This window comes from Dama dama, chromosome 14 (genome assembly GCF_033118175.1).
Source record: "Dama dama isolate Ldn47 chromosome 14, ASM3311817v1, whole genome shotgun sequence".
Classification (NCBI taxonomy): domain Eukaryota; kingdom Metazoa; phylum Chordata; class Mammalia; order Artiodactyla; family Cervidae; genus Dama; species Dama dama.
The window spans coordinates 41,530,036-41,557,888 of NC_083694.1; the positions used below are offsets into that span (position 1 = coordinate 41,530,036).

At 47.4% G+C, this 27,853-nt stretch overlaps 1 protein-coding gene across 2 annotated transcripts; it reads left to right on the top strand.

Annotated features, from left to right (window-relative positions):
* LOC133069202 (solute carrier family 2, facilitated glucose transporter member 5) lies at positions 1-27,853 on the top strand. 2 transcript variants are annotated; one of them, XM_061160472.1, is made up of 12 exons: positions 1-124; positions 9,297-9,395; positions 10,037-10,197; positions 16,707-16,831; positions 21,308-21,460; positions 24,629-24,754; positions 24,874-25,061; positions 25,180-25,290; positions 25,931-26,032; positions 26,329-26,404; positions 26,870-26,997; positions 27,089-27,853. In XM_061160472.1, exons 1-12 carry the CDS (start codon positions 92-94, stop codon positions 27,290-27,292), a joined length of 1,506 nt encoding a protein of 501 aa, XP_061016455.1. In that variant the 5' UTR covers positions 1-91; the 3' UTR covers positions 27,293-27,853. The 2 variants fall into 2 exon arrangements, with proteins under 2 accessions (XP_061016455.1, XP_061016456.1); XM_061160473.1 differs by lacking the exons at positions 9,297-9,395; positions 10,037-10,197 and having other exon boundaries at positions 14-124.

The window sequence follows — 27,853 nt, forward strand, 5'->3', positions numbered from 1 at the left end:
AGTACATCCAGAATGTCTTCTCTCGCCACCCAGTGCATTTGGTATTTTGGCTGAAAGGAAACAAGCAGAACTCTGCGCTTCCAGAGCAAAGATGGAGCCGCAGGATCCAGTCAAGAGGGAAGGGGTAAGTGTGCTGTCAGGGAGGCAGTAAGGGGCAGCCCCATCACAGGACCTGTTCAGCATTGCTGGGGGATGTGTTTCAAAGCCGTGTGCACTGGGGGACCTGCCCTTCAGAGTTCACCCAGCAGCTGGACTTTACAGGGGCTAGAGAGAGGAGAAATTTAGAGACCTTTAGGTTTAGATGTTCTTTGGGAAGCATGCTCCTGGAACAGCTTTTCAAAGTAGTTAAAACTGAGTTGATGGCACTCAAAGGATTAATTTATCACAACTTCCTTAAGAACTTGAGGTGAAGGGTTTCTGAAGTCAGCAACAATATCCTTACCCATGGCCCCAAGAGGTGTTTTTGATTTGATTTGATTTTGGCTTCTAGACATTTTCATTAACCTTTTCAGCAGGTAAATTAGCTAAGCCAGTATGCAAAGAAGATAGAAAGGATTTTGCAGGATTTGAATGTAACTCTGCTAGGTAGCAGAGATTTCCTTTTAGATAATGAGGCTGCTTTTTTTATTTTTATTTTTTTTCTTGTTTTTTTAATTTTATTAGAGTTGATTTACAATGTTGTGTTAATTTCAGGTGGAGGCTCCTTTTTTTAGAGACAAAAGATTTTTCTGGACTTATCAGGACCTCCTCAGGTGCTGCCATATAACTGCTATTGTTACTTTTGATTGTCTTTTGCTGTACTTTTGATTATCTGTTGCTTGAGGAAAATGCACATAAAATTACTGACGCTTTTAAGAAGTTTGCATTTTATTCATTGCAACAGCATCTGCTTATATTGATTGGAGGAGATACATATCTGTGCAAATTACTATTTATTCATAGATATGAGACCCTTGCCATGGGCAGGCTGGACACATGTTCTGGGGTTAATAGATTAAAGCGGGTTTGGAAGGTAGAAATACCTGGAATTCATTTCTGCTCCAACCTGTTCTAGCTGTGGGAACTTGGGCAAGTTATTTAACTACTCTGCCTCTGTTTTCTCATCTGTAAAATGGGAATGATAGCCTTGCCACACACAGAGGGCTTGTGGAACAGCTAAATGAGATGATGCATGTAAATTACCTGGCACCGAGTAGATGCCCCATACATGTTATTCTTTAAATTAATTTATTTTTGGCTGTACTGGGTCTTCGTTGCTGCACACAGGCCCTCTCTAGTTGCAGTGAGCAGCGGCTACCCTTCGTTGCGGTGCACAGGCTTCTCCTTGCGGTGGCTTCTCTTGTGAAGCACAGGCTCTAGGCACACAGGCTTCAGGAATTGTGTGTGGGCTCAGTAGTTGTATCACATAGGCTTAGTTGCTCCTTGGCATGGGGGAATCTTCCCAGACCAGGGATCGAATCCGCGTCCTCTGCATTGACAGGCAGTTTCCCACCCACTGTCCCACCGGGGAAGTCCCCATATTATTATTTTTTGATCATCCTTTAGAGCAGGGTGCTAATGACATTCGGAGCCAGTTGGTTCTTGGCTATGGGGCCAGGGAGGGGGATGGTGGTGGCTGACCTGGGTGTTGTAGGTTGTTTAGCATCATCTCTGATGTCTACTCACCAGATGCCAGTCTCAGCCTTGCCCATGAGATTGCCTGCTTTAGAAATCAGTGCGTCACTCCACAGGGATTGTCTTGTCGACCTCATGGTAACAAGACCATGTTAGGTCAAATGTTATCTCCTCTATTTTACGGAGAAGGGACTGTGAGGCAACAAGAACTTAGGGATTAAGGAATCAGGGGAAGCCCTGGTCATTTCTGTGCTGTCTCTTCAGAGAGTAATGCACCACCCGACTGTGTCCCTAGGTGCAGCTGCAAAATAACAGAAACACCCCACGTGGTGGTCCCTGAAAATGAACCATGCATTTTGAAAGGAGGTGATTAAACGGTTACATACAAAACATAAGGGCTGATCATAGTCACCTGCTCCTGCGATCCCCCCAGGAAGGAGGCCTCCTTCAGGGCTCCACCCGGGGGAATGCATGCTACCCCCTTCCAGGCTCCTGAGGGCAGACCTAGTCCTTTGGTAAATACATGCTGGGGACATCAAAACAGAACTACGCAGGTGGTGGCTGTGAGAAAGAACCTGCAAGTCACAAAGCAAAGCTGGGGGGGCACTTAGGAGCTGAGGAGAAGTCGGGGGGGCGGTGAGCGAGGCCACAGAGTCTGGGCTACCCCCCGCGTTGGGGATGGGGGTGCTGCTCAGGCTAGTGGGAAGGGCCCAGCTCTCTGTCTCCCCGGTGGCTGTGTGTGTGACCGCAGCCTCACTGGCCTTTGGGTTCCTCACCTGTAAAGAGAAAAGGCACAAATTTGGTGTGCCTCAAGACTTCCCGCTGGGGAGAAAAAGATTCTTGGGCTGAAAGACAAAATAAAATGGATTAGAAAAAGAAAATGCCAGAATGCTTTGGAAGATGAAAGCAGAGTTTTTTGGTGGCATGCTGCCACCACCAACTAGTTGAGTGTCACTGAGCAAGTAACTTCCCTCTGATCTGCATCGTTAATAATTAATATTGATAGCAAACCTCTGATGTAATGTGTAACACTTGTAGTGTGTACCACAAGTCAGCTGTGAGTCTGAGCGTTTCACACGTATGAACTCATTTATTCCCCACATCCATCCTGAGAGGAAGGCAGTATCATCATCTCCATTTTACAGATGAAGGAACAGAGAAGTTTAGGAGCTGGCCCAAGGCCACACAGCCAGCAGCAAGAAAGGCAGCTGTGAGCTCCTGCAGAGACAGGGCACCTCCGGTTTGTCTATCTCTCCTCCGCTCAGCACTCAGACCTCAAGGAATGTTTGTGAAACTTTGGATTCATTCCATAGTCTGATAAAGTGACTTACAGCGTTAATAATTCATAGGAACTCTTATTTACCCGGGATATTTTTGTTTTGACTGGAGATGCCTGACAAGCAAAAGTCTTAGGCTGAGAGTGTCTCCCTGATGGTAGAAAAGAAATTGGAGACAAATTCCTAAGAGAGGTGGTTTGGGTGGGGCCTTCTTCCTAGAGACCTGGAATCACACCCTGTCAGAAGGCTTGCCCTGAGAGTGGCTGTTCTGCTGGAGACTCAAAATGTTCTCACCGTCTTGAAAAACAGGAAGCCAGCTTACTATGGGGACGAGGGAAGTGACCCCTAGCTCTTCTCCAAAGTGCAAATCACAGCTCCCCCTGGCCTCGGACAACAGCCCCGTCTCATGTCTTGAGGCCGCTGAGCCACTTGTCTTTTTTTTTTTTTTTAATTTTATTTATTTTTGGCTGGGCTGGGTCTTCATTGCTGTGTGGAGCTTTTCTGTAGTTGTAGCAAGTGAGGCTGCTCTTTGCTGCGATGCACAGGCTTCTCCTTGTAGGGGCTTCTCGTTGCGGAGCACAGTCTCTAGGGCACACGGGCTTCAGTAGTTACAGCATGTGGGTTCAGCAATTGCAGCTCCCAGGCCCTAGAGCAGAGGCTCAATCGTTGTGGTGCATGGGCTTAGTTGCTCCGTAGCATGTGGGATATTCCTGACCAAGGATCGAACCGTGTCTCCTGTGCTAGCAGGCAGACTCTTTACCTCTGAGCCACCAAGGAAGCCCCTTTTGTCATTTTTAACAAGCTTGTGGGAGACCTGCACATCCTGTCTGGTGCCTTCCTCTCTCTCTCATGCCCTAATCCAACCCGGTACCAAATTCTTCCTTTTGTCCTCCTCACAAGTATTAAAAAAAGGAAGAAGAGAAGAGAGACAAAAAGGAAAGCTTAAACTCTGAATTTTTCTTACACTCCTCTTTTGTATAGTGTAATAACTTTATTGGGAATATAATTCCCAGACCATTTCACCCCTTTAAACTTATACAATTCAATATATATTCACAGAGTTGAATAACTATCACCATAATCAATTTAAAATTTTTTACTCTTTTTTATTAAATTTATTTTTGGCTGCACTGGGTTTTTGTTGCTGTGCATAGGCTTTCTCTAGGTGTAGTGAGCAGAAACTACTCTAGTTGTGGTACACAGGGCTTTTCATTGAGATGGCTTTTCTTGTTGCAGGGCATGAGCTCTAGGGCATGCAGACTTCAGTAGCTATGGCACATGGGTTCAGTTGCCCTGAGGCATGGGAAATCTTCCTGGACCAGGGGTCGAACCTGTGTCCCCTGCATTGACAGGCAGATTCTTAACCACTTGTCCACCACAATCAATTTTACAAGATTTTCATCACCTTTAAAAGAAACTCCGTACCTATTGACAGTCACTCTGCATTTCTCCCATCTCCTCCTCTTCTCCCCCAACCCTGGGCAATCACTGATTGATCTCTGTCTCTGTGGACCTGTCTATTCTGGACGTTTCACACAGATGGAACCAGGTGATCTTCTGTGACTGGCTTCTTTCACGTAGCCCATTTTCAAGGTCTGTTCACTTTGTAGGCAGTAACAGTGCTTCATTCTTTTTCATGGCCATGTAATATTTCATTGAATGACTATTCCATATTTTGCTTATCAGTTCATCAGTTCATAAACATTTGGGTTGTTTCCACTTTTTGAGTAGGTAAAAATGCTATGAACATTTGTGATCAAGTTTGTGTGAATATATGCTTTCATTCTCTTGGGTATAAACCTAGGAGTGGATTTTCTGGGTCATATACTTGATGAAAGTGAAAGAGGAGACTGAAAAAGTTGGCTTAAAGCTCAACATTCAGAAAACTAAGATCATGGCATCTGGTCCCATCATTTCATGGGAAATAGATGGGGAGACTGGAAACAGTGTCAGACTTTATTTTTTGGGGCTCCAAAATCACTGCAGATGGTGATTGCAGCCATGAAATTAAAAGACGCTTACTCCTTGGAAGGAAAGTTATGACCAACCTAGATAGCATATTAAAAAGCAGAGACATTACTTTGCCAACAAAGGTCCATCTAGTCAAGGCTATGGTTTTTCCAGTGGTCATGTATGGATGTGAGAGTTGGATTGTGAAGAAAGCTGAGCACCAAAGAATTGATGCTTTTGAAGTGTGGTGTTGGAGAAGACTCTTGAGAGTCCCTGAGACTGCAAGGAGATCCAACCAGTCCATCCCAAAGGAGATCAGTCCTGGGTGTTCATTGGAAGGACTGATGCTGAAGCTGAAACTCCAATACTTTGGCCACCTCATGTGAAGAGTTGACTCATTGGAAAAGACCCTGATGTTGGGAGGGATTGGGGGCAGGAGGAGAAGGGGACGACAGAGGATGAGATGGCTGGATGGCATCACCGACTCAATGGGCATGAGTTTGAATAAACTCCGGGAGTTGGTGTTGGACAGGGAGGCCTGGTGTGCTGTGATTCATGGGGTCGCAAAGAGTCGGACACGATTGAGCGACTGAACTGAACTGATATTTACTCTACATTTAACTTTTTGAAGAACTGTTGGACTATTTTCCAAAGTGGCTGCACCATTTTACATTCCCCCAGCAATGTGAGAGGGTTCTAATGTTCTCGATGTCTTTATCAACACGTATTACCTGTTCTGTTGGCTTTAATCATCCTAATGAGTGAGCAGTAGTATCACACTGTGGGTTTGATTTTCATTTTTCTCACAGAGTACCAAATCCTTTGATTTTGCTTCCTAAAATAATCCTCAAAGCTGGCACCTCTTGCCCCTGCGTCAGTCACTCCCCTACCCAAGCCCCCACCCTCTCTCAGTCACTTTCCTGACTTCCCTTTTTAACCACTTCAGTGGATTGTCTTCATAAAACTTGCTACAGTTCTATTATTTAGAACTAGTTTAATTACCAAGTACTTAAAAAAAAAATGTCTTCCCCATTGGACCACAGTCTTCTTGGGGGCAGGTATTTTGCTCGCAGACTGTAGGGTGGTATCTGGCTCATAGTTGGCTGTCAATAAATATTTGTTTAATGCATTGTCCATAAAAAATTAATCAACAGTCAATCTAAGAAAGACATGGAAATTTTTATTCACACCAGCTTGAGGATTATAACCTGGGAAACAGCCTTTCAGAGAATTCTGGGGACTGGTCCTCCTGTTAGATGTCAAAACACAATTATGTAATTTCTGAGATGGAGGGTTATATACATTAAAGTAACATATTGATGGTTTACATAGTCTAGCAAAGCAAGTAGAGAGCTATTGTGACCTCTTATAGGATTGAAGAAGGAATGTTATCTCCTAAGGTTTTATTTTCCTGGGGCCAGGAGGAAATTGCTTCTTTTTTTATTATTTATTTATCTATTTAGGAGTAGACATTCCTGTGTTTTCTAAGGGGACCTAGTTAATGTGTAACACAGATGCACAATGCACCCTAAAGGGGAGGGGATAGTGACCCAAGCAGCGAAGAAATTTTTACCTTAAATTTTTCTTTTCCTGCCTTAAGAATGATTCTGTTTCATCCAAAGGAAGGAATTTGGACCAGCAAGGTCAGTGAGGGCTTACCAGAATGTCCTTGCTTTTTCCACAAAGGGTGAGCTCTGATTCCCAAAGGTCCCTAGAATGTGCCTGTGACTTGAATTCAAGGAAGAAGCCAGAGACTAGAAGTTGAATCATGTGCTCCAGGCTTAGAGAATTGACAGCCTGAGATCCTTCTGATGAGTTTTGCTAGGATCCTGTAAAAGCAGTCAGGGAGCTGTCTAGTCATGTGCCTGGCAAGATCCTCCCGGTTTAGGGTAGGAGCTCAGGGCATCACCCAAATCCCTGGCTGAGCTTTGCTTAGGACTTTAAATCTTAGGACTCATCAAAGCAGAATGTCGGAGTTGCCCCTGCAGAATGAATGAAACTGGGTGCATTTATAGTTTGTCACTTACTGAGAAGAGAATTGGAAGAGGAGACATTTTAATCAACATTTTTTCTTCCTTCATTTCTTTCTTCCTTCCTTCCTACCTTCCATCAAGTCAAGCAATAGGACAGCTGTGAAGTGAAGTGAAATTTGCTCAGTTGTGTCCGACTCTTTGTGACCCCATGGACTATACAGTCCATGGAATTCTCCAGGCCAGAATACTAGAGTGGGTAGCCTGTCTCCCTTCCCTTCTCCAGGGGATCTTCCCAACCCAGGGATCAAACCCAGGTCTCCCACATTGCAGGCGGATTCTTTACCAGCTGAGCCACCAGGGAAGCCCAAGAATACTGGAGTGGGTAGCCTATCCCTTCTCCAGCTACAGGGGAGGGATCTTTGCTTTGTTCTCTACTATCTCCCTAGTACATAGGACCAGAACCATGCCTGACTCACAGTGGGTGCTCAGTCTTTGAATGAATGAATGAATGAGTGAATGATTACCCAGAGCACTTCAGGAGGTGAGCTTAGTTGACCCTATGCTACCTACTGGGTGGGGTTTTGGGGGTGGTGGTGGGTGTGCCTACCTGTGTGCCCCCGTCTTTAGAAAACACCATGCAGCAACTGCCCTGGAGCCGTTTTTCCCTCCTGGGCCCCATTGCCTGCTCCCCGGCTTCCATCACCCACTGCCTTTCCTGGCCCCAGGGAGTGATGGGGCCTGAGCCCACTGCTCCCTGTCGGTGGCTCTTCTCATCCTCACCAGAAACTTCCTGTGAACAAGCGTTTGTTAATTCATTTGGTGGAGGGAGGGTTCGGCTCTTAACCGGGGCCCTTGCGGGTCCTACAGTTGCTCTGTGGGGTTGGGGAGGGGTGTCACTAGCTCGCTTGCCCCCTTCCGGGCACTAAGCAAGGCCCGGGTGACCACTGTTTTTCGGCCTGTCCTGCTCCTACTTGCCTTTCTCAAGAGGTCCTCCTTAGATCAGCAGGGATGTTGTTCAAGGAGATGTGAGGACCACAGCTTGGCACAGGAGGTACTGAGTCCCATGTGCCAGGGTCCTCACTAGGAAGACAGGATGAAGTGCATCAACAGTGGGTTCTGAGAGCCACACCCAGACTCACCCCCAGTCAGTGGATTCACCTTCAGGACTAGATGCTTCCATAAAATTAATCCTCTCAATAACTCCAAGGGTTGTCATTATCCTAATGCTAAAGATGAAGAAACTGAAGATCAAAGAAATTAAGCCAGAAAGTTGCAGTGAGCAAATTCAAACTGAGATCCATAGATTCTAACAGCAAACCTCCTTCCACTTTTACTTCCTCCCGATTTTCATTCCTTCACTAATGAACCCCTACTTTTCATTAAAGATTGTCTTAAATGAGTGTTCAGTTTCCCAAGGGTCAAAGGGGATATCACGGAATGTGTGTGTTTAAAGAGACCCCTGAAATCTATATTTAAATTTTTTTCACTGTGCCTTCTGCTTCTTACAGCGAAGTCCAGAGGTTAAAGGAAATGAATCAGTGACCCTAAATAATTAAAAATTTTCACAGTTCTTCTCTCTGATTTTTAAGGGAGTTTGTGTCGGAGGCAACCCTTTGAACTACAGCCCACCAGGCTCCTCTGTCCTTGGGATTTTTCAGACAAGAATACTGGAGCGGGTTGTCATTTCCTCCTCCAGGGGATCTTCCTGCGCCAAGGATCAAACCCACATCTCTTGCATCTCTTGCATTGCAGGCGAATTCTTAACTTGCTGAGCCATCAGGGAAACCCAGGTGGCAGAGTGGTAAAGGAACCACGTGCCAATGCAGGAGACATAAGAGATATGGGTTCAGTTCCTGAGTCAGGAAGATCTCCTAGAAGAGGAAATGGCAACCCCTTCCAGTATTCTTGCTTGGAGAATCTCAGGGACAGAGGAACCTGACGGGCTACAGTCCTTGGGATGGCAAAGAGTTGGACACGACTGAGTGACTAAACACACAAACACATGTGTTGGAGGCAGCGCTTGAGAGCATTTGCTGCAGTAGGCCAAGGCAGCTCCACAGCAGAAATGTAGTAGAAGCAACTCAGACATTGGATGGAGTTTTGGAACAGGTGACCCTTCAGTTTTGTTCTGACCCAGTGATTCTCAACCAGGGGCGAATCCCCACCTGCCCTGGGGACATTTAGCTATGTCTGGAGACATTTAGGTTGTCACAGATGGGGGGAGGGCTGTCTCTACCGTGCACATAGGACAGCCCCCCGTAACACAGGATTGTCTAAGCCTAAGCGCTACAGTTAGCGCAAGCAGGAAACCTGCTCCACCCAGGTGAGTGGTGGGTAGGTTTCCAGACACGGAGTGGTTGAAAGACTGTGGGTCTTCAGGTCCCATTACGTCCATCTTTCTACAAGACTCTGAGTAAATCCTGAGTTCCCTGGAAGCCCAGGGCTGCTTCCTGACCTAAAGCTGTGATCTCGTCTCCCGCAGAGGCTGACACCCGTGATTGTTCTGGCGACACTGATAGCTGCCTTTGGGTCGTCCTTCCAGTATGGGTACAACGTGGCTGCTATTAACTCCCCTTCGGCGGTAGGTTGCTGTGGGGCAAGGCGCAGCCCCCCAGGGAACAGGGAGGTGGGTTTGGAGCAGCTGGGGTCTGGGTGGCTGCTAGGGTGGGATTGCACACATGCTGAGGGCACACGGTGGGGCCTCGAGTGAAGGGAGGGGTCACACTCAGGAGACAACAGCACAGGCTCAAGGAACCTGCAGGCACAGGGCCGTGGGGCTCCACCAGGTCCCCGGGCCTCAGATTCTTGTGGAGAGCCAGGCCTGGCTGGACACAGGGCAGGCTGGCCTCAGGGGTGGGCGGGGGAAGGTTTGAGAGGGCTCTGATCTTCTACAGACAGGTAATCCATAGCAGGGTCTGGATGGGGAAGGGATCATCCAACATTGATTCTGTGATTGAAAGGCTAGAGTCATTCCTTTCTGGTGTTAGAAACATCCTGAGCAGTTTGCCTATCGGAGGCCTCGCAGCCCCCTACCTCCTGCCCCCGGCTCGTGGGTGCCCCCTGCTAATTGCTTTTAATCCTTACTCCCTCTCCTCCACTTCATCATGTTGATTTGATGTTCACATGCCCAGCTCATCCCATCAGGTGGCCCAACAACTTCCATTATTCTTTCTGCAAACCAGCTCAAATGATTCTGGTGTTCTGCTTTGCTCTGCTCTCCAGTTCATGAAAGACTTCTACAACTATACCTACTATGACAGAATCGGTGAATACATGAACGAGTTCTACTTGACCTTGCTGTGGTCGATTACTGTGTCCATGTTCCCCTTCGGAGGCTTCCTCGGCTCTCTCCTGGTCGGCCCCTTGGTGAATAATTTAGGCAGGTAAGAGACAGTGAAACTCATAGACTCCATCAGAGTTTAAAACCCAGACCAAAAACAAAAGTCTCAGCGGGGAAGGATCGGGGCAAGGGATAGTTAGGGAGTCTGGGATGGATATGTACACACTGCTGTATTTACCATGGATAACCAACAAGGACACATTGTATTGCACAGGGAGCTTTGCTCTGCCACATAACATGGTGGCATGGATAGGAGGGGAGTTTGGGAGAGAATGGTTACATGGATATGTATGGCTCAGTCCCTTTGCCGTCCACCTGAAACTGTCACAACACTGTTAATCGGCTATACGCCAATATAAAAGAAAAAGTTTCAAAAAAAGAAAAAAAAATTTAAAAAAAGCCAAGCTTAAAGCAGAAATCATTATTGTAATACTAGGTAATGACCACTGTGATGATTTTTGTTTCCTAATGGAGTTAAGAAGACCAGACCTTGACCAAGTGTCTGGGGACGTATCAAGGGTGGAGGTGGGTGGGGGTGACAGTTCTGAGGCTCTGGGGTGGGCTTGGACAGAACAGAGAGTTCTTCAGAGATCAGGACTCACTCCCACTCTTGCCCTCTCTTGCCTTGAAATCTTACCACAACTTCCTTCTGGCCTTTGGAAGAGTCAAGTGTAGGACAGCATGGCTAAGATATGGGGCACAATGTAGACTGTAGCCTAATGCTCCTAAACTCTGCCTCCTAAGTGAACATAAGCTAACCTGCTCTGTTCTTTTACATTGGGGTCCAGTAATATGCAAAATGTAGCCCAAGTTAAATTCCTGCAAAATTCTGAAATGACTGAGGTCAATGTTGAGCCCTTCAGGGTGGTCCCAGGGCGACCCTCATTGTGTCATGAACGCCAAGAGCAGAACTTAAATCTTGCCTCTAACTCTAGACACAGGAGAGATTCTGTATGTGATTCCCCCACTCCCCGGGTAAAAATCCACAGGCATGAGATAGCAGCTTTGTTATGAACAATGTTTAAGAGTTCCTCCCCTCCAACCTCCTCCCTTTGAGGATGGGCACACAGAGGCAGGTTGAGGTCAGGGCTCCGTTCTCGGCCACAGATCTAGTGAGCTCAAGAATCAAGGCCTGACTTTACAACTTAATTCCTTCCCCAGTCGTTTTCAAAAAGAATCTAAGGACCTCCCTGGTGGCTCAGAGGTAAAGAAGCTGCCTGCCAACTCAGGAGACACAGGTTCAATCCCTGATCTGAGAAGATCCCATAGGCTGAGGAACAACTAAGCCCATGTGACACAACTATTGAGCCTGTGCTCTGGAGCTCTCGAGCCACAACTACTGAACCCGCGTGCCCTAGAGCCTGTGCTCCCCAACAAAAGAAGCCTCTGCAATGAGAAGCCACAACTAGAGAGTAGTCCCCTCACTGCAGCTAGAGAAAAATGCTCGCAGCAATGAAGACTCAGCACAGTCAAAAATAAATGTCAAATTTTATATATATATATTAAAAACACACACACACAATAGAACCTGAGAATAGACACAAGCTGTGAATCTAAGGTCCTGAAGTCTTTCCGATAGTCTGGTGTTGGATGCACAGTTCTCCCTGTGGACCACCAGGGGGCAGGACATCAGTCAGGTCACAGGTCTGCAGGGTGCTTCTCCTTGAGTGAAGGACTACGGGTCTGGTCTGCAGATGGAGTTGACAGTTAAAAGTCCAACTGAAGATGTGATAAATACTGTTCAGTTGTTTGTGGTTTTCTTAAAGATTTTTCAGCGTTCCTTAAATATCACTAGCAAGCTAACAATTTATTGATTTGTTTGTCTGTGCCAGGCTCTATCCTAAGTGCTTTTAGGGGATATTCAGTTCACTTCAGTTCAGTCGCTCAGTCGTATCTGACTCTGCAATTCCATGGGCTGCTGCATGCCGGGCTTCCCTGTCCATCACCAACTCTGGGACTTTACTCAAACTCATGTCCATAGAGTCGGTGATGTCATCCAACCATCTCAAAGCTTTCTTTTGTTAGGTGTTTAATGAATTAATTTATTCATTTGCCTGTTCCGGGTCTTAGTTGCAGCTTGGGGGATCTTCAGTCTTCGTTGTGGCTTGCAGGATCTTTAGTTGAAGCATATGGGATCTAGTTCCCTGACCAGGGATCGAACCTGGGCCCCTGCATTGGGAGCTTGGAGCCTTAGCCACTGGACCACCAGGGAAGTCCCCATATAGTGAAAATTCAAAATCTTTAAATGTTCAAGTGGTCACATTTAACTCATTCATGGTTTTTGCTTTTTGTGTCTTAAATAGTCTTTCCTACCAGATGTCTGGGAGGGCATGGTAACTCCCATGGACAGAGGAGCCTGGTGGGCTACCGTCCATAGGGTTGGAAAGAGCTGGACACAACTGAAGCAACTTAGCACGCATGCATGCACCAGATGTCATACGGATGGTCTTCTATAATTTAAAAAATAATTTTACAACTTTGTCTTTCCCATATAGATCTGGAATTTTGTTTTGTATTTAATGAGTGAGTGGTGAGGGAAAGCCAGTTTTAGTTATTCATATTCCTTTACTCTTCTGTGTTAATTTTAAACTCAGTTGATCAAAATCCCTGAAAAAGGATTGTACTTGGAATTACTTTGGATTTATCATTTAATTGGAGGAAAACTGACATCCTTACACTATTGAATCTTCTCTTTCACGAGCAATCTATGGCTAATTTATTTATCCCAGAAGTTACTCCAGTTGCTTGTCTGAGGTTTCATGTCTTCATTTCTGGAGAGTTTTCAGCCATCACTTCTGTGAATATTTTTTCTCCTCCATTTTCTATATTCTTTCTTCGGGAAACTCCTCAGTGTCTTTGTTGTTGTTGTTGTTGCCTTTTTTACTTCTTTAAAAAATTATTTTTAAAAGTTATTGTGGGAATTCTCAGTGGTTCAGTGGCTAGGACTGGGTGTTTTCACTGCTGGGGCCTGGGTTTGATCCCTGGTCAGGAAACTAAGATCCTACAGGGAAAAAAAAAAAGCGGTAAAATGTATGTATAACATTTTAATCAAATTTTAATTGTGTAGGTTATCAGCATTAAGTGAATTCACATTGTTGTGTAACCATCACCACCATCCATCGCTATAACTTCTCATCTTGCAAAAATGGACACCATGTACCTATTAAACAATAACTTCCCTTTCTCCTCTTCCCCTAAGCCACCAATGGACTTTCTATCTTTGTGCATTTGACTACTCTAGGGACTTCATGTGAATGGAATCATGTAAGATTTGTCCTTATGTGACTGGGTTATCTCACTTTAGCCTAATGCCCTCAAAGTACAATATTATTGTGGCACATGTTGGGATTTCTTTCATTTTAAGGCTAAATAATACCCAGTTGTATGAACATACCACATTTAGTTTATTCTTTCATTCATTGATGGATGTCTGGGTTGCTTCCACCCTCTGGCTACTGTGACTAATGATATTATGAAAGTGAAGGTGTTAGTCACTCTGTCATGTCCAACTCTTTGTGACCCCATGGACTGTAGCCTGCCAGACTCCTCTGTGGAATTCTCCAGGCAAGAATACTGGAGTGGATAGCCATTCCCTTCTGCAGGGTATCTTCCTAACCCATGGATCAGACCTAGGTCTCCTGCATTGCAGGTGAATTCTTTACTGTTTAAGCCACCAGGGAAGCCCAATGATATAATAGTCCTCCCTGCCTTCATCTGTCATACTTCCCTCCTCTTCCTCCTCCTCCTCCTTCTCTCTCTCTCTTTCTTGCTTTCTATGTAACTTCCCCAGATTTGCCTCTCTATTCATTAATTCTCTCCTCCACTGCAGTTCATCTTCTGTGTTTTTGTTTCAATGACTATCTTTTTCATTTCTATAATTTTTATTCATTTGTTTTTAAAGTCTTATCTTTTTTTGCTATTATTTTGGATAGTTTTGTTTTATATGCTTTCTTATTCTTTGTGTACTATGCTTTGACTCCTTATTGTTATTAATTTATTTTTTAATTAATTTATTTTTAATTGAGGGATAATTGCTTTACAGAATCTTGCTGTTTTCTGTTAAACCTCAACATGAATCAGCCATAGGTGTACATGTATCCCCTATGACACAACTCATTTAATACATATTTTGTAGCTTCTATCTAATCCTATTGTCTGAAGCTGTACTGTGTGTGTGTAGCCTCTTGCATGTGGCGGATTGTTTTGTGTGTCCTGTAATGGTACTGCTCCTTCCCAGGGGGTAATGGGAGTGGTGGCTGGGGGACTTCTGGGAGCCTGATGCGAGGGGACGCTCAAGAGAAGCTTTCACTTTGCCTTTGGCTCTCCAGGGCCCAAGTCCATGTCCAGTCTTGACTTAAGTGGGAATGCTTTGTAAGTTTCACTAAGTTGGACTTGTTTTTTTTAATAGGTTTTTAAGGGATGGGCTTCCCTCATAGCTCAGTTGGTCAACAATCCGCCTGCAGTTCAGGAGACTCCAGTTTGATTCCTAGGTCAGGAAGGTCTGCTGGAGAAGGGATAGGCTACCCACTCCAATATTCTGCCCTGGAGATTCCATGGACTGTAAAGTCCATGGGGTCGAAAAGAGTTGGACACAAGAGAGCAACTTTCACTCACTCATTCACTGTTTTAGGGGATACCCTTTATCAGCGCACATAAGTTCCCTCATTTTTATGTAAGTGAAAGTGTTAGTCACTCAGTCGTGTCCAACTCTTTAAGACCCCATGGACTGTAGCCCACCAGGCTCCTCTGCCCATGGAATTCTTCAGACAAAAATACTGGAGTGGGGTGCCATTGCCTTCTCCAAGGGATCTTACCACCCCAGGGATCGAACCCAGGTCTCCTGCATTACAGGCAGATTCTTTACCATCTGAACCACCAGGGAACCCCAGCTCTTATTTTTATGCAAGGTTTTTAAAAATCATAATGGGTATCAAATTTTGTTGACTTCTTTTACTACTTCACTTAATAATCTTATATTTTCCCCAGTATAATGTTTAGTATGGTGTTTTCAACCTTGAAAAGGAAAAATGAAAGTTGCTCTGTCATGTCTGACTCTTTACAGTGGACTCTATACAGTCCATGGAATTCTCCAGGCCAGAATACCGGAGTGGGTAGCCATTCCCTTCTCTGGGGGATCTTCCCAACCCAGGGATTGAACCCAGGCTTCCCGCATTGCAGGCAGATTCTTTACCAGCTGAGCCACAAGGGAAAATATTCCTTTTATTTATTTATTGTTGGTCACACTGGATCTTTGTTGTTTTTGCCTAGGCTTTCTCTAGTTGCGGTGAGCAGGCACTATTCTTCATTGTGGAGCAAGAGTTTCTCATTGTGGTGGTTTCTCTTGTTGCAGGGCATGGGCTCTAGGCACTTGGGCTTCGGTAGCTGCAGCATGCAGTCTCAGTAGTTGTGGCACATGGGCTTAATTGCGCCTCAGCATTGGAATGTGTCTGGACCAAGGATCAAGTCCCCTGCATTGGCAGGCAGGCTTTTATCCATTGCACCAACAAGGAAGTCCTGAGAGATTCTTATCTGTACTGCTGAATTCGATCAGCTAATAATTCACTTAGGATTTTCACATCTGTGTTGATAAGTGAGGCTGGCCTAAACTTTTCCTCTAAGGTCCTTATCCAGTTTGGATTTCAAGATTACACTAAAAGCACAGTAGTTTATGGTTTCAAAACCCTTTGTTGTTATTGTTTGGTCACCCAGTCATGTCCGACTCTTTGTGACCCCATGGACTGCAGCACACCAGGCCTCCCTGTCCCTTACCATCTCCCAGAGTTTGCCCAAGTTCATGTTCATTGCATCAGTGCTGCTGTCCAGCCGTCTCATCCTCTGTTGCCCTCTTTTCCTTCTGCCCTCAATCTTTAGCAGCATCAGCGACTTTTCCAATGAGTCGGCTATTCGCATCAGATGACAAAAATACTGGACCTTCAGCTTCAGAATCAGTCCTTCCAACGAGTATTTGGGGTTGATTTCTCTTAAGATTGACTGGTTTGCTCTCCTTGCTGTCCAAGGGGCTTTCAGGATCTTCTCCAGCACCACAGTTTGAAGGCATCAATTCTTTGGTGTTCTGCCTTCTTTATGGTCCAGCTCTCACAACCAAGCATGACTGCTGAGAAGACCATAGCTTTGGCTATATGGACCTTTGTCGGCAGAGTAACGTCTGTTTTTCAACACACTGTCTAGATTTGTCATAGCTTTCCTGCCGAGAAGCAATCGTCTTCTGATTTCGTGGCTGCAGTCACCATCTGCAGTGATTTTAGAGCCCAAGAAGAGGAAATTTGTCAGTACTTCCACCTTTCCCCTTTTACTGTATTGTGATATTCAAGTCTTTCCCTGTGTGCCCCACTGATGTCCTCCCCCAGGGAGTCATTTACATTTCCTCCCACTGAGAATCAGGCCATCCACTTGACCTGTATCTGTCTTAGGTCAACAACAAAGCATATAACACAACAGCAACTGCTGTAATGGAGTAGAGGCCCAGCAAACACTTGTCAAAGGAGTGAGCGAAACCTTAAACCAAACTAATTGGTATTTTGTCCTCTGCAGAAAAGGAACCTTGCTGTTCAACAACATCTTCTCCATCGTGCCTGCGTTCTTAATGGGATTCAGTGAGCTCGCCAAGTCATTTGAGATGATAATTGTGGCCAGGGTTTTGGTGGGAATATGTGCAGGTAAACCATTCTGTGACTTGGGATAGTCAAGGGGAGGGAGAACAGACCTCTGGGACCTGAACCTATCTGGGATCTCCAAAGCATGTAGGTTCAAGCTATTCTTACACCTCTGCTGTGGATAGACACATAAGCCCCTGTGTTATGGGGATGTGTGTTATGTGCAGTAAAGGTAAGGACTGTCTTTTGAAATTTTGTTTCAATTCTGTATACATATGTGAGAACCAAGCTGGGCGTAACATGTATTTCTATATTGTGCACTATGGGTTGTGGTCAAAAAACTTGAGAAACAATCTAATATAGAATCCCTCTATCAGAAGAGAGTTGATGACTGTAAGTGCTTCAAAGTCATTCTGCCCAGGCCAGGCTTCCCTGGTTATAGGGAAGTCCCTCATCCATGATGCCTCAGACTGAAGACACATGGTTTTGGCCGTGCCATGGACTCCCTTCACCTTGGCATCTTCTGCAGGCAGAAGGGCCAGGGCCGTCAAAGAGAGAGAGGTGTCCGCTCTCAGAGCCATGCGTTGCAGGGCGGGGACCCAAGGGTGGTGGTCGTTCAGTCACTAAATCATGTGCAACTCTTTGCCACCCCACGAACTGCAGCACTCCAGGCTTCCCTGTACATCACCAACTCCGGGAGCTTGCGCAAACTCATGTCTGTTGAGTCAGTGATACCATCCAATCATCTCATCCTGTATCCCCCACCTTCTCCTGCCCTCAAGCTTTCCCAGCTTTTCCAATGAGTTGGCTCTACACATCAGGTGGCCAAAGTATTGGAGCTTCAGTTTCAGTCCTTCCAATGAATATTCAAGGTTGATTTCCTTTTCTGATCTCCTTGCTGTCCAAAGGACTCTCAACAAGTGGACACCCCTGGAAATGCTGCACTCTGGGCACTCACTCGCTGCCCTCTCCCCCCCACCCCAGGTTCTGGCATCATCAAGTGACTCATTCTCCTTCCAAACACGGGGATTGGGATGAAGGGATAAATTGCCCCAACATTAGCAAACCCCTTCCCTGGAGTTTACTGACAATAGAGGAGATGAGTAGGAGCCTAGTATTGAAGGAAATGGCAAGGGATTGCAGACCTGGGGCAATAAAGAGGAAAACAAGTTTCCCAAAAAGAGAAGTCACTTCAAAGAGGGGATAATGGGTCCCCTGACAAACTGCCCTCATTCTGGCTGTGCCTGAGAGTGCCTGGACATTTATCTGCCATCTGGGCAGGAGCCACAAGGCACCCAGCCCCGCTTCTGTGGGTTTTTCCTGCAGCCAGGCTCAGCTTTATGAAACACAGACGATTCCTAGAAGTCGTTGGCAGTGGGTAGGTGCTGTTACGTTACTATTGACAGCCAACAATTCAGAGTTGATTCCAAAAAATAAAAAAAATTAGGCTCTACAAATCACAGTTTGATATTCCAAACTTTGCTTTTGGCGGTGGAGAGGGGGGCGGGCTGCCACTGCATGACATATGAGATCTAGTTTCCCAAACCAGCCATTGAACCCTGGCCCTTGGTGGTGAAAGCCCAGAGTCCTAGCCACTGGACCACCAGGGAATTCCCAACCAACCTTTGCTTTTAAATGAGTATGACTTCAAGTTGGCAGTTGTGAAACTTTTTGGCCTCAGCATCTCTCTACACTCATAAAATTATTGAGAGTTCTAAGGAGTTTTTGCTCACATGTGTTATTTTGATCAATATTTACCACATTAGAAATTGCGACCAGGAATTTAAATTAATTCATTTTAATAGCAATAATAAGCCCATTACATGTCTTTATGAAAATAATTCTATTTTCTAAGACCAAAAAAATTTAGTGGTATTGTTTTACATTTTTGCAAATCTCTTAAATGTCTGGCTAAATAGAAGACAGCCAGTCTCTCAAACCTATATCTGTGTTCTCTTGGTGTGATGTCAGTGGGTATGTGATTGCTGAAAAACTCATCAGACAAGGAGAATGAAAAGGACAAACAATATCTTAGGATGGTTCTGAAGATAGTTTTGATCTCACAGAACCCCAGGTGTCAAGAACCCCCTGGGTCCTTAGGTCATACTTGGAGAATTCTAGCGGAAGCCTAATCCATTTGCCGTTCATTTCTTCATGTTTTTCCTGAAAAGTCCAGAAAGGGTGTCATCAAGTTCTGTGGTACTTAGACACCCCTAAAAATAAGTGGCCACTCTGACCAAGGGGTACAGGGTGAGTGCAGCTCAGACCCCCAGATGCTCAGTTAGCTGGTTTGCTATTAGTCAAGGTCTTTGGTAAAAACACTGCAGACTTTCACTAATGGAATTTAAACTTTAAAAGTCATTTCTCTGACTGTTGTCAGAACAGGCGGGCCAAGGTTCCCCTGTGGAGTCATTTTTAAGACAAAATGAGACTGTTCTCTATCAGCATTAGGGGAACCCGATCTCTTCACAGCCTCCAGTGTTTTCTCTCTCCAGTGTTGCTCTTAATTAAGTTCAGAAGCACTTGGCCTTGAGACGCAGTCACTAGGGCCTGAATGATGACTGGGCACTTGCAGGGCCTCACTTCCTCCACAGCCCTTTGGGCACTGGGCTTGCAGAGTCCCTCCCCACCCACCTGCAAGACATCTAAGAGCTGCTCTAAAGACTGTCCCTCTTTGCTCTGAAAATCAGAAAGAATTGGTATTAATTAATGAAAGATGATGTCCTTTTAAAAATACTAAGCAGAGATGTCCTTGGGCAGAATGCAATGCTTGAAAACTTAGCCATCAGTGTTCTGTCTCAGGGCTATCAAACACCCTCCTGTCACCAGCAACTCTAGCCTCCCCTCACCCCACACTGCTTCCCTTGGTCTCCTTGTGGTCAGAGCCTCCCTCTCAGACCCCACATCTTGCTGAGCATCTGCTTGCCTCTGGCTCTGTGTGCAGTACTTGGAACAGTGACAACCAACCCATCAAGGAGATCAAACCAGTCAATCCTAAAGGAAATCAACCTTGAATATGCATTGGAAGGACTGATGCTCAAGCTGAAGCTCCAATACTTTGGCCACCTGATGTGAAGAGCTGACTCTTTGGAAAAGACGCAGGTGCTGGGAAAGATTGAGGGTAGGAGGAGAAGGGGTCAACAGAGGATGAGATGGTTGGATGGCATCAGCAACTCAATGGACATGAGCTTGAGTAGACTCTGGGAGATAGCGAAGGACAAGGAAGCCTGGAGTGCTGCAGGAGTCAGACATAACTTAGTGACTGAACAACAACAACCCATCTGACCTTCCCAGATCCTCAGCCTCTCACTGGGCTTCTCTGAGAATTAAATGAGATAATACATGTGAAAATATTTTGGAGTCTATAAAATTAAATTCCACCTATTCATAAGGGGATCAGACTGTAGTAAGATAGGAAAACCGACAAGTTCAAATACTGAGGATTCAGAAACAGTTCAGACCTTACACAAATCCCAGAATACAGTTGGTATTGGGTATCAGTTGCTCTCGGGTCCGACTCTTTGCAACCTCATGGACTGTAGCCCACCAGGCTCCTCTGTCCATGGGATTTTTCCAGGCAAGAATACTGGAGTGAGTTGTCATTTCCTTCTCCAGGGGATCTTCCCCACCAGGGATCAAACTCGGATCTCCTGCATTGCAGGCAGATTCTTTACATTGAGCCACCAAGAAAGCCATAATAAATATTGGCCCACAATAAATATTTAAGTTTTTTTTTTTTAATGCTTAATGGAGTATTATGTTTAGTCGTGTCTGACTCTGCGACCCCATGGAATGGTTTGCTATTCCCTTCTCCAGGGGATCTTCCCAACCCAGGGATCAAACCTAGGTCTCCTGCATTGACAGGAAGATTCTTAACCGCTGTCACCCCTTATTGAAAAATAAAGCTTGTGCTTCAGTGTCTACTTCTGAAGAAAGTAAAGCTGGCGGGCAGGCCTTTTATTAACAGGTTTTCCCCCACAAGGAGCAAGAGAGGAGAGAGTGTCCAGAACACACCTGGGCTTTTCCTCTCTGAAACCACACTGGTCGGGAGGGAATTCCTGCGGTCCAGCTGGCCTGTGTCCCCAGGTAACACCAGTCTGGAAGCAAGGACACTGAGCTTCTTCTATCAGGCTATTTTCTCTTAATGTCTAAAGGACTAAGAGTTGCAAAAGGTGATGTTTGCTTACTCTTGTAGTTTTGAGAAAGTTTCAGCCCAACTAATATAATTGCTAAGGGCTTCCCACATGGCACAGTGGTAAAGAATCCACCTGCAATGTAGGAGATGTGGGTTTGATCCCTGGGTGGGGAAGTTCCCCTGGAGGAGAAAATGGCAACCCACTCCAGCATTCTTGAAAATCCCATGGACAGAGATGCCTGGCCGGCTACAGTCCATGGGGTTGCAAAGAGTCGGACATGACTTAGCGACTGAGCACAATAACGATGTGATTGCTAAGGAAAATAAATATATTTGAAGACACAGCTTGTCCAAACCAGACTACTGTTTCCAGATTTTGCCTTTACTTCCACCCCCTCTCCCAGGTCTGTCTTCCAATGTCGTCCCCATGTACTTAGGAGAGCTGGCCCCTAAGAACTGGAGGGGGGCCCTGGGGGTGGTGCCCCAGCTTTTCATCACCATCGGAATCCTTGTGGCCCAGATCTTTGGTCTTCGGAGTCTCCTGGCAAACGAAGAAGGTGAGTTCGGGATGGCTTCAGACCACTAGCCTGCTCCTATGAGCTGGTCTTTCCTGTAAACCATGAGGCCCCTGCAGTGGAGAGGGGAGCTCTGTAGGGCTCAGAACTGCAGAGCCCTGGCCCCACAGGGCGGAGGTGGTGGTTGTGCTGAGCAGGCCTGTGCAAGTTGGTGGGGACACACAGACGGACATTCTCTAGTCCCTCTTGGAACACGTGGGAGGGGGCTTCGAGGGAGCAGGATGAGTTGCTGTCTGAGTGGCTGCTAGTCCCGGGGCCCGGTAATGAAGGCAGCCAGGGTGCCAAACTCTATGTTTAAGACTTCCAGCACCCCTGCACTGGTGCCTCGCAGCAACTCAGCTGCCCAGGGATTTGTGGTCATCCCGTTGCAGACCACGAAAGAGGGTCACAAGACCCAGCCCCTGTGGAGGCAGTGGTGAGTCTCAGGGCCAGCATCCACGCCAGACCTAGACTCCAGAGCCACACCCCCTGACCCATGAACCTGGGGTCTGGCACATAGTAGGTGCACAGTAACTCATAATTGTCACTGTTTTTGCATCACTTCCCCTTTCTTTGTCTTAGGTCTCAAAACTCTGAAGGGAAATCACCACTAATAAAGCACCAATCAAAACATATAAAGTACTCATCATAGGCCAGATACAATGCCTTTTATATTAATTCATTTAATCTTCCAAACAACTTATGAGCATGTACTGTTACTGTACCCATTTTACAGCTGTAGACCCTGAGGCCGGGAGAGGTTGTATCACATGTCCAAGGTGTCATTAGGACACAAATACAGACAGTGCAGGCCTGGGCTGGAGTTTTAGCTATCTTCTCTCCCACCTTACAATCACCCTTGTAAGGATCTGGGACCAGAAGTGAAGCAGCTAGGTTCCTGTCTCCCAGTGATGGCACATAACCAGCCAGCAGGACCCAGAAAACCCCTGGTATCTTTCAAGTACTCTGTGGTATGTGGGGAAAGAGCCATAGGTCCACCCAGGGAGAGGGGCTCATAGAGGGCCTGGGCTGGGAGAAGTAGGACCAGCACTCCAGTTGTGAGCAGAGGGGCCAGGAGGTGAAGTTCTTTGTGTGACCAGGGAGCTGCAGATATCCTGGTGACCTCTCACTTTGTCGCTCCATCCTTCACTGTGACTGTTCAGCCATTGGCACCTTCCTCTAGGCAGAGCGTGGAGGGCAGGGCTTGGCCTGACTCATCTTAGAATCTCCAGCACAATTCATGGCACATAATAGGTGCTCAGTGAAGAAGGAAGGAAGGAGGGCAGGAAGGAAGGCCAGAAGAGAAGACTGTCAGAGTTTATGGAAGCGAGGGGCATAGGAGGTGAGCAGCCATAGCACAAAGGCTGCAAAGAAGTCCAGGGTAGATCAAGATCAGAACCAGGTGTCTGGATGTGGCAGTTAGGGACACTGAGACCTTGGGAGAAGAATTTCACGTAGTGGGTGGGAGCGGGGCCAGAGGGCAGACAGCAGCAGCCCGAATGGCAGGCACTTCCCCACTTGCTGTAATCTATGCAAGGGTGATGGAAGTGAAACTCAGATCAGCTAGGCCCTAGATTCGGAGCCAAGAGGTGGGAGGAGCTTGGGAGGATGGTGATTCAGGTTTCAACGTGCCTGAGTTCCTATCTCAGCTTTTCTTCCAAATAACTGATCTCGGGGCAAGGGAGCTGCACCCTCCACGCCTCTGTGTTTGCAGGTGTAAAATGGGGTTGACTCTGGTGCCTGCCTCCTGACATTGCTGTGACAGGGAGTGGGCTACAGGTGAAAAGCCATCAGACTAGTACCTGGCACACAGATGTCCAAGGTTGTCACCTTCTGCAAATCCTAGGAGAAGAGAGAGTGAGTCGGGCATTCACAGCTCCTAGGGGGAGCCTGAACTTATTTTAATAGTTTTATTTATATATTTATTTTTGGCTGTCCTGGGTCTTCATTGCAGCTCGGGCTTTTCTCTAGTTGCAGTGAGCAGAGATTCCTCTCTTGTTGCCATGTACTGGCTTCTCATTGCGGTGGTTTCTCTTGTTGCGGAGCACGGGCTATGGGGTGCATGGGCTTCAGGAGTTGCAGCTCCGGGGCTCTAGAGCACAGGCTCAGCAGGTGTGACCCACGGGCTTAGTTGCTGCATAGCATGTGGAATCCTCCCATCCAGGGAGGGAACCCGTGTCTCCTGCATTGGCAGGCAGACTCTCCACCACTCAGCCACCAGGGAGGCCCTATTTAACCATTTTTATTGTGAGATATAACATATATGTGGATCCAGAACTAGAACTGGGCTGGCCTCCTGTGCACCCCTCAATCATGGCCTCCTCACCCCCAAAGGGAGCCATTGTGCCAACCCTTATCATTGTGTCCCTGTTCTTCCCTGCAGTGTCACCACTTTTCTAGAAGATAGAGCTAATCCCTGTTGCTGGATTTAATACAGTGGAACCACATGGTGTAGAACCACGCCGCACCAAACACCGCGTTGGTGTGACAGGCTCCCATCCTGACCTGCTTCATTTTCATCACAGTATAAAATTCCACCTGATGAGTGAACCATCGTTTATGGATGATGGTTTGCCTTGTTTCTGGGTCTCCCTTCTATAATCAGTGCTGCTTGGCCCATTCTCCTTCTGGTATCCTGGTGGCCCAGGCACACTCCTGAGCACGACTGCTGAGTTAGAGCCTGTGTGGTGTCCGGCATCACTAGCTCCTGCTAGACTGTCTTCTAAAGATGCCACGTGTCCACACGGCATGTGGAGACTTCCCATCTGCCCACGTTCTCACCAGCACTTGACATCATCTGCATTTTTCACTTTGTTCAGCTGGCGGGTGTGCTCTGTGCTCATTTGCTCAGGTCGTTTCTGACTCTTTGCGACCCCAGGGTAGGTGGGCAGTAGTTATTCGTCATTATCCATTCTCTAAGTGTTTAGAGTGGCCACTCTTCCTTAGGTACCATCCTAGGGGTTGGCAGACACAGGGATGAGAAACACAAAGATCTTGTCCCCATCCCCACCCTCACTGCCCCCTGTGTTCCAGACCCAAAGGTAACCAATCAGGATAAAAGGCCAGAGCGGCCAATAGGGCTCCATCTGGCTGGAGGCAGAGGCAAGCTGGAGCCAAGGCGGGGTCTGGGGCGCTGGAACCAGCTCTCAGGTCACACTGGTTTCCTTGCAGGCTGGCCCATCCTCCTCGGATTGACCGGGATCCCTGCTGTGCTGCAGCTCCTCTTCCTGCCCTTCTTCCCCGAGAGCCCCAGGTACCTGCTGATTCAGAAGAAAGATGAAGCAGCTGCCAAAAGCGGTGAGTCTTTCCCTTGAGACAAGGAAAAGGGACTGAAGTTCGGCATCTTTTCAGGAAGGGCGGGTGGGGGGGGGCACCGTGGTCCAGCCTGTGACTCACCCTCTGCTCCCTCCCCCCAGCTCTGAGGAGGCTGCGTGGCTGGCACGACGTGGACGCAGAGATAGAGGAGATCCTGGAGGAGGACAAGGCTGAGAAAGCTGCAGGCTTCATCTCTGTGCTGAAGCTATTCAAAATGAGGTCCCTGCGGTGGCAGGTCATCTCCATCATCGTTCTCATGGCTGGCCAGCAGCTCTCCGGAGTGAACGCGGTAGGGAGCAGGTGTTGGGGGTGGGGGGTGGAGCTCGGCCTGGACAACGGCAGGTGCAGGGGACACCCCGAGGCGCCCAGGTAGTGGCCTGGCAGGCCTCACCTTGGTTTCCTTCTAGATCTACTACTACGCAGACCAGATTTACCTGAGCGCCGGGGTGAATGAGGACGATGTCCAGTATGTGACGGCGGGCACAGGTGCTGTCAACGTGCTGATAACTGTCTGTGCCGTGAGTATCCCAGGAGCCAAGTCCCCATCTGCCACCAGGGATGGAGGGCACATTGGGGGGTGGGCGGGTGGTCTCAGCTCAGAAAGGAGCTGAGATCTAGGTGGCAATGTGCCCCTTGGTCCCTTCATCTCTAACTTCTGGGCTATCCTCAGATGAGAGCCTGTCTATCCTGATGGGCAGCCTATGACTCCCAAAGATGGAGACCCCACCCACTACTCTGGAAGCTACCACCGTGAGAGGTGGCTCTTCTCCAGTCTCATACATTGGGGGTCACTAACTGTGCCAGGGCCAGCATGTGATAATCAGGGCCCCTGGACTGGCCATTCAGGGACACACACTCACACACACACACACACGAGAAGGTGGGTACACAGCCCACCCAGCTCTCATTGTGTCTCACTCAGTCAGTCGTGTCTGACTCTGCGACCCCATGGACTGTAGCCCACCAGGCTCCTCTGTCCATGGGATTCTCCAGGCAAGAATACTGGAGTGTAGCTGCCCCTGTAGAAAGGTGTTGTGTGGAACATGAAAGTGAGGGTGCCCAGGAAGGAGGGTCCAGGCAGGGATATGGCAGGGTGGGGGTGGGAGGGGAGGGCACGGCCTGCTGAGCCTCCCACTTTTCCTTGCCCTTTCCCTCCAGATTTTCATAGTGGAACTGATGGGGAGGAGATTCCTGCTCCTCCTGGGCTTCTCTGTCTGTTTCACCGCCTGCAGCGTGCTGACGGGTGCCTTGGTTCTGCAGGTGAGGAAGGCGGGGCCTGGGGTGCAGCCCTCTATCTGGGCCCTCCTGTGCATGCTTATCATCACAATGAGTCAGCTGCTTGGGGTCAGCGCTCCACCTGCCCCAGCAACCCAGTGTTCATTTACAGTGGATATTCCAGAGGCATGCAGGTGGCGCTGCCTGTTGAAGAAGGTGCCAGGGGCCCTCCTTCCCAACTCAGGCAGAGTGACTGGCCCTCTGGGAGACAAGAGTCCTGATGGTCCCATCCCAGGTTGTCTCTGCTTTGGGTGTAATTCAACTCTGTTTCCTCTCCACAGGACAAGATATCCTGGATGCCCTACGTCAGCATCGCCTGTGTCATCTCCTACGTCATAGGGCATGCCCTTGGGCCCAGTATGTACCCCAGAGCTGATTCAATGGTTTCACTGCCCATCTTCTATACCACTAGCCTAGAAACTTCTGGTCTGAGCTCCTTAGAAAGGCTCCAGGGAGGGCTAGATTCGGCCCTGAATGGCTTCTGTGCTACGTTCTTGCAGCTGAGGGGTTTGGACAGAGCATGACAAGAGGGAGGATAGTAAAGCAGCCTGTGTGGGCTGGAACACAATGCCCATGTGGTGGGCAGAAATCTTTACAGATGGTCATGGACCCCTTTTAGGGACATCACAGGATGTCCCCAGTTGTGCCCAACTCTTGGTAGATGCCTTCTCACACTGCTTCTCCACAAGATCAGGAGTCCTGGAGACACACTTGCTCTGCCTTGAGCCGGATGCCTCTGGAACCTTACATGGGCAGGGCTCCAGGACCTATGGTGGGCTTGCTTGGCCAACAGAGAAGTCAGCTATTCCTGTTCCTCCCCAGGTCCCATCCCCGCACTGCTCGTCACCGAGATCTTCCTGCAGTCCTCCCGGCCAGCTGCCTACATGGTGGCGGGTACTGTTCACTGGCTCTCCAACTTCACTGTGGGCTTGGTCTTCCCATTCATCCAAGTAAGTGTGACCCAGGGCCCCAGAGGCACAAGATACTCAAGCAGTTAATCGAGAACCTTTTAAAAAATGTGGACCCTCTCCCCTCCCACAGGTGGGCCTCGGAGCTTACAGCTTCGTCATTTTTGCTCTGATATGTCTTATCACCACCATCTACGTCTTCCTGATCATCCCTGAAACCAAGTCCAAGACCTTCATAGAAATCAATCAGATCTTCCTCAAGATGAACAAAGTGCCAGGGGTGCACCCAGAAAAGGAGGAGCTAAAGGAGTTCCCACCCTCGACTACAAGGCAGTAACTTGAGAGGAGGAGCCCATCAGTAGGATCTACGTAAAACTTCTCTCCTGGGCTATGAATCCAGAATAAGGACAAGTCCGGTGTGGAATGCAGGCACTGCTGGGACTGTCCAAAAGGCTTCTGTGCAGTTCTTAAAGCCAAGTTGTCTCTTTCCAGATTGACCCACCACCAACCCTGAGGCATGGTGGACAGCTGTCCCTCAACCGTGCTGGTTCAGCCATTATGTGGCTCCTGGTAACACCAGCTCCTACCACAAAAATCGTTACCATGATGTCAAGACAGAGGAATCAAATGTGGCCAAAGAAGCTATCTCTCCTCCAATCCCATTGTCTTCTGGGAGCCACGGGCATGTATTCAGAGTGGAATCCCTCCTCTCATCAGATCCATCTCCAGAAACACTAGTCTTAGAAAGTGTGATGTCATAAATAATGTCTAGGAATCTGGGAAGCAGGTCCCCATGGAGACTTTAACCAAGTCAGAGATTACTGATCCCAAATTATATTATGACAGGACCATGGCATTGCCTCTGTATACTCAATAAAACAAATATGATCACTTTTCA

What these genes read in the sequence shown, in the direction of transcription:
- LOC133069202 (XM_061160472.1), top strand. Translation starts at nt 92, where the DNA reads ATGGAGCCGCAGGATCCAGTCAAGAGGGAAGGG. An exon ending in TCTCCTGGCAAACGAAGAAG is followed by an intron (nt 21,461 to 24,628) that starts GTGAGTTCGGGA and finishes GTTTCCTTGCAG; the next exon opens with GCTGGCCCATCCTCCTCGGA. An exon ending in TGGTCTTCCCATTCATCCAA is followed by an intron (nt 26,998 to 27,088) that starts GTAAGTGTGACC and finishes CCCCTCCCACAG; the next exon opens with GTGGGCCTCGGAGCTTACAG.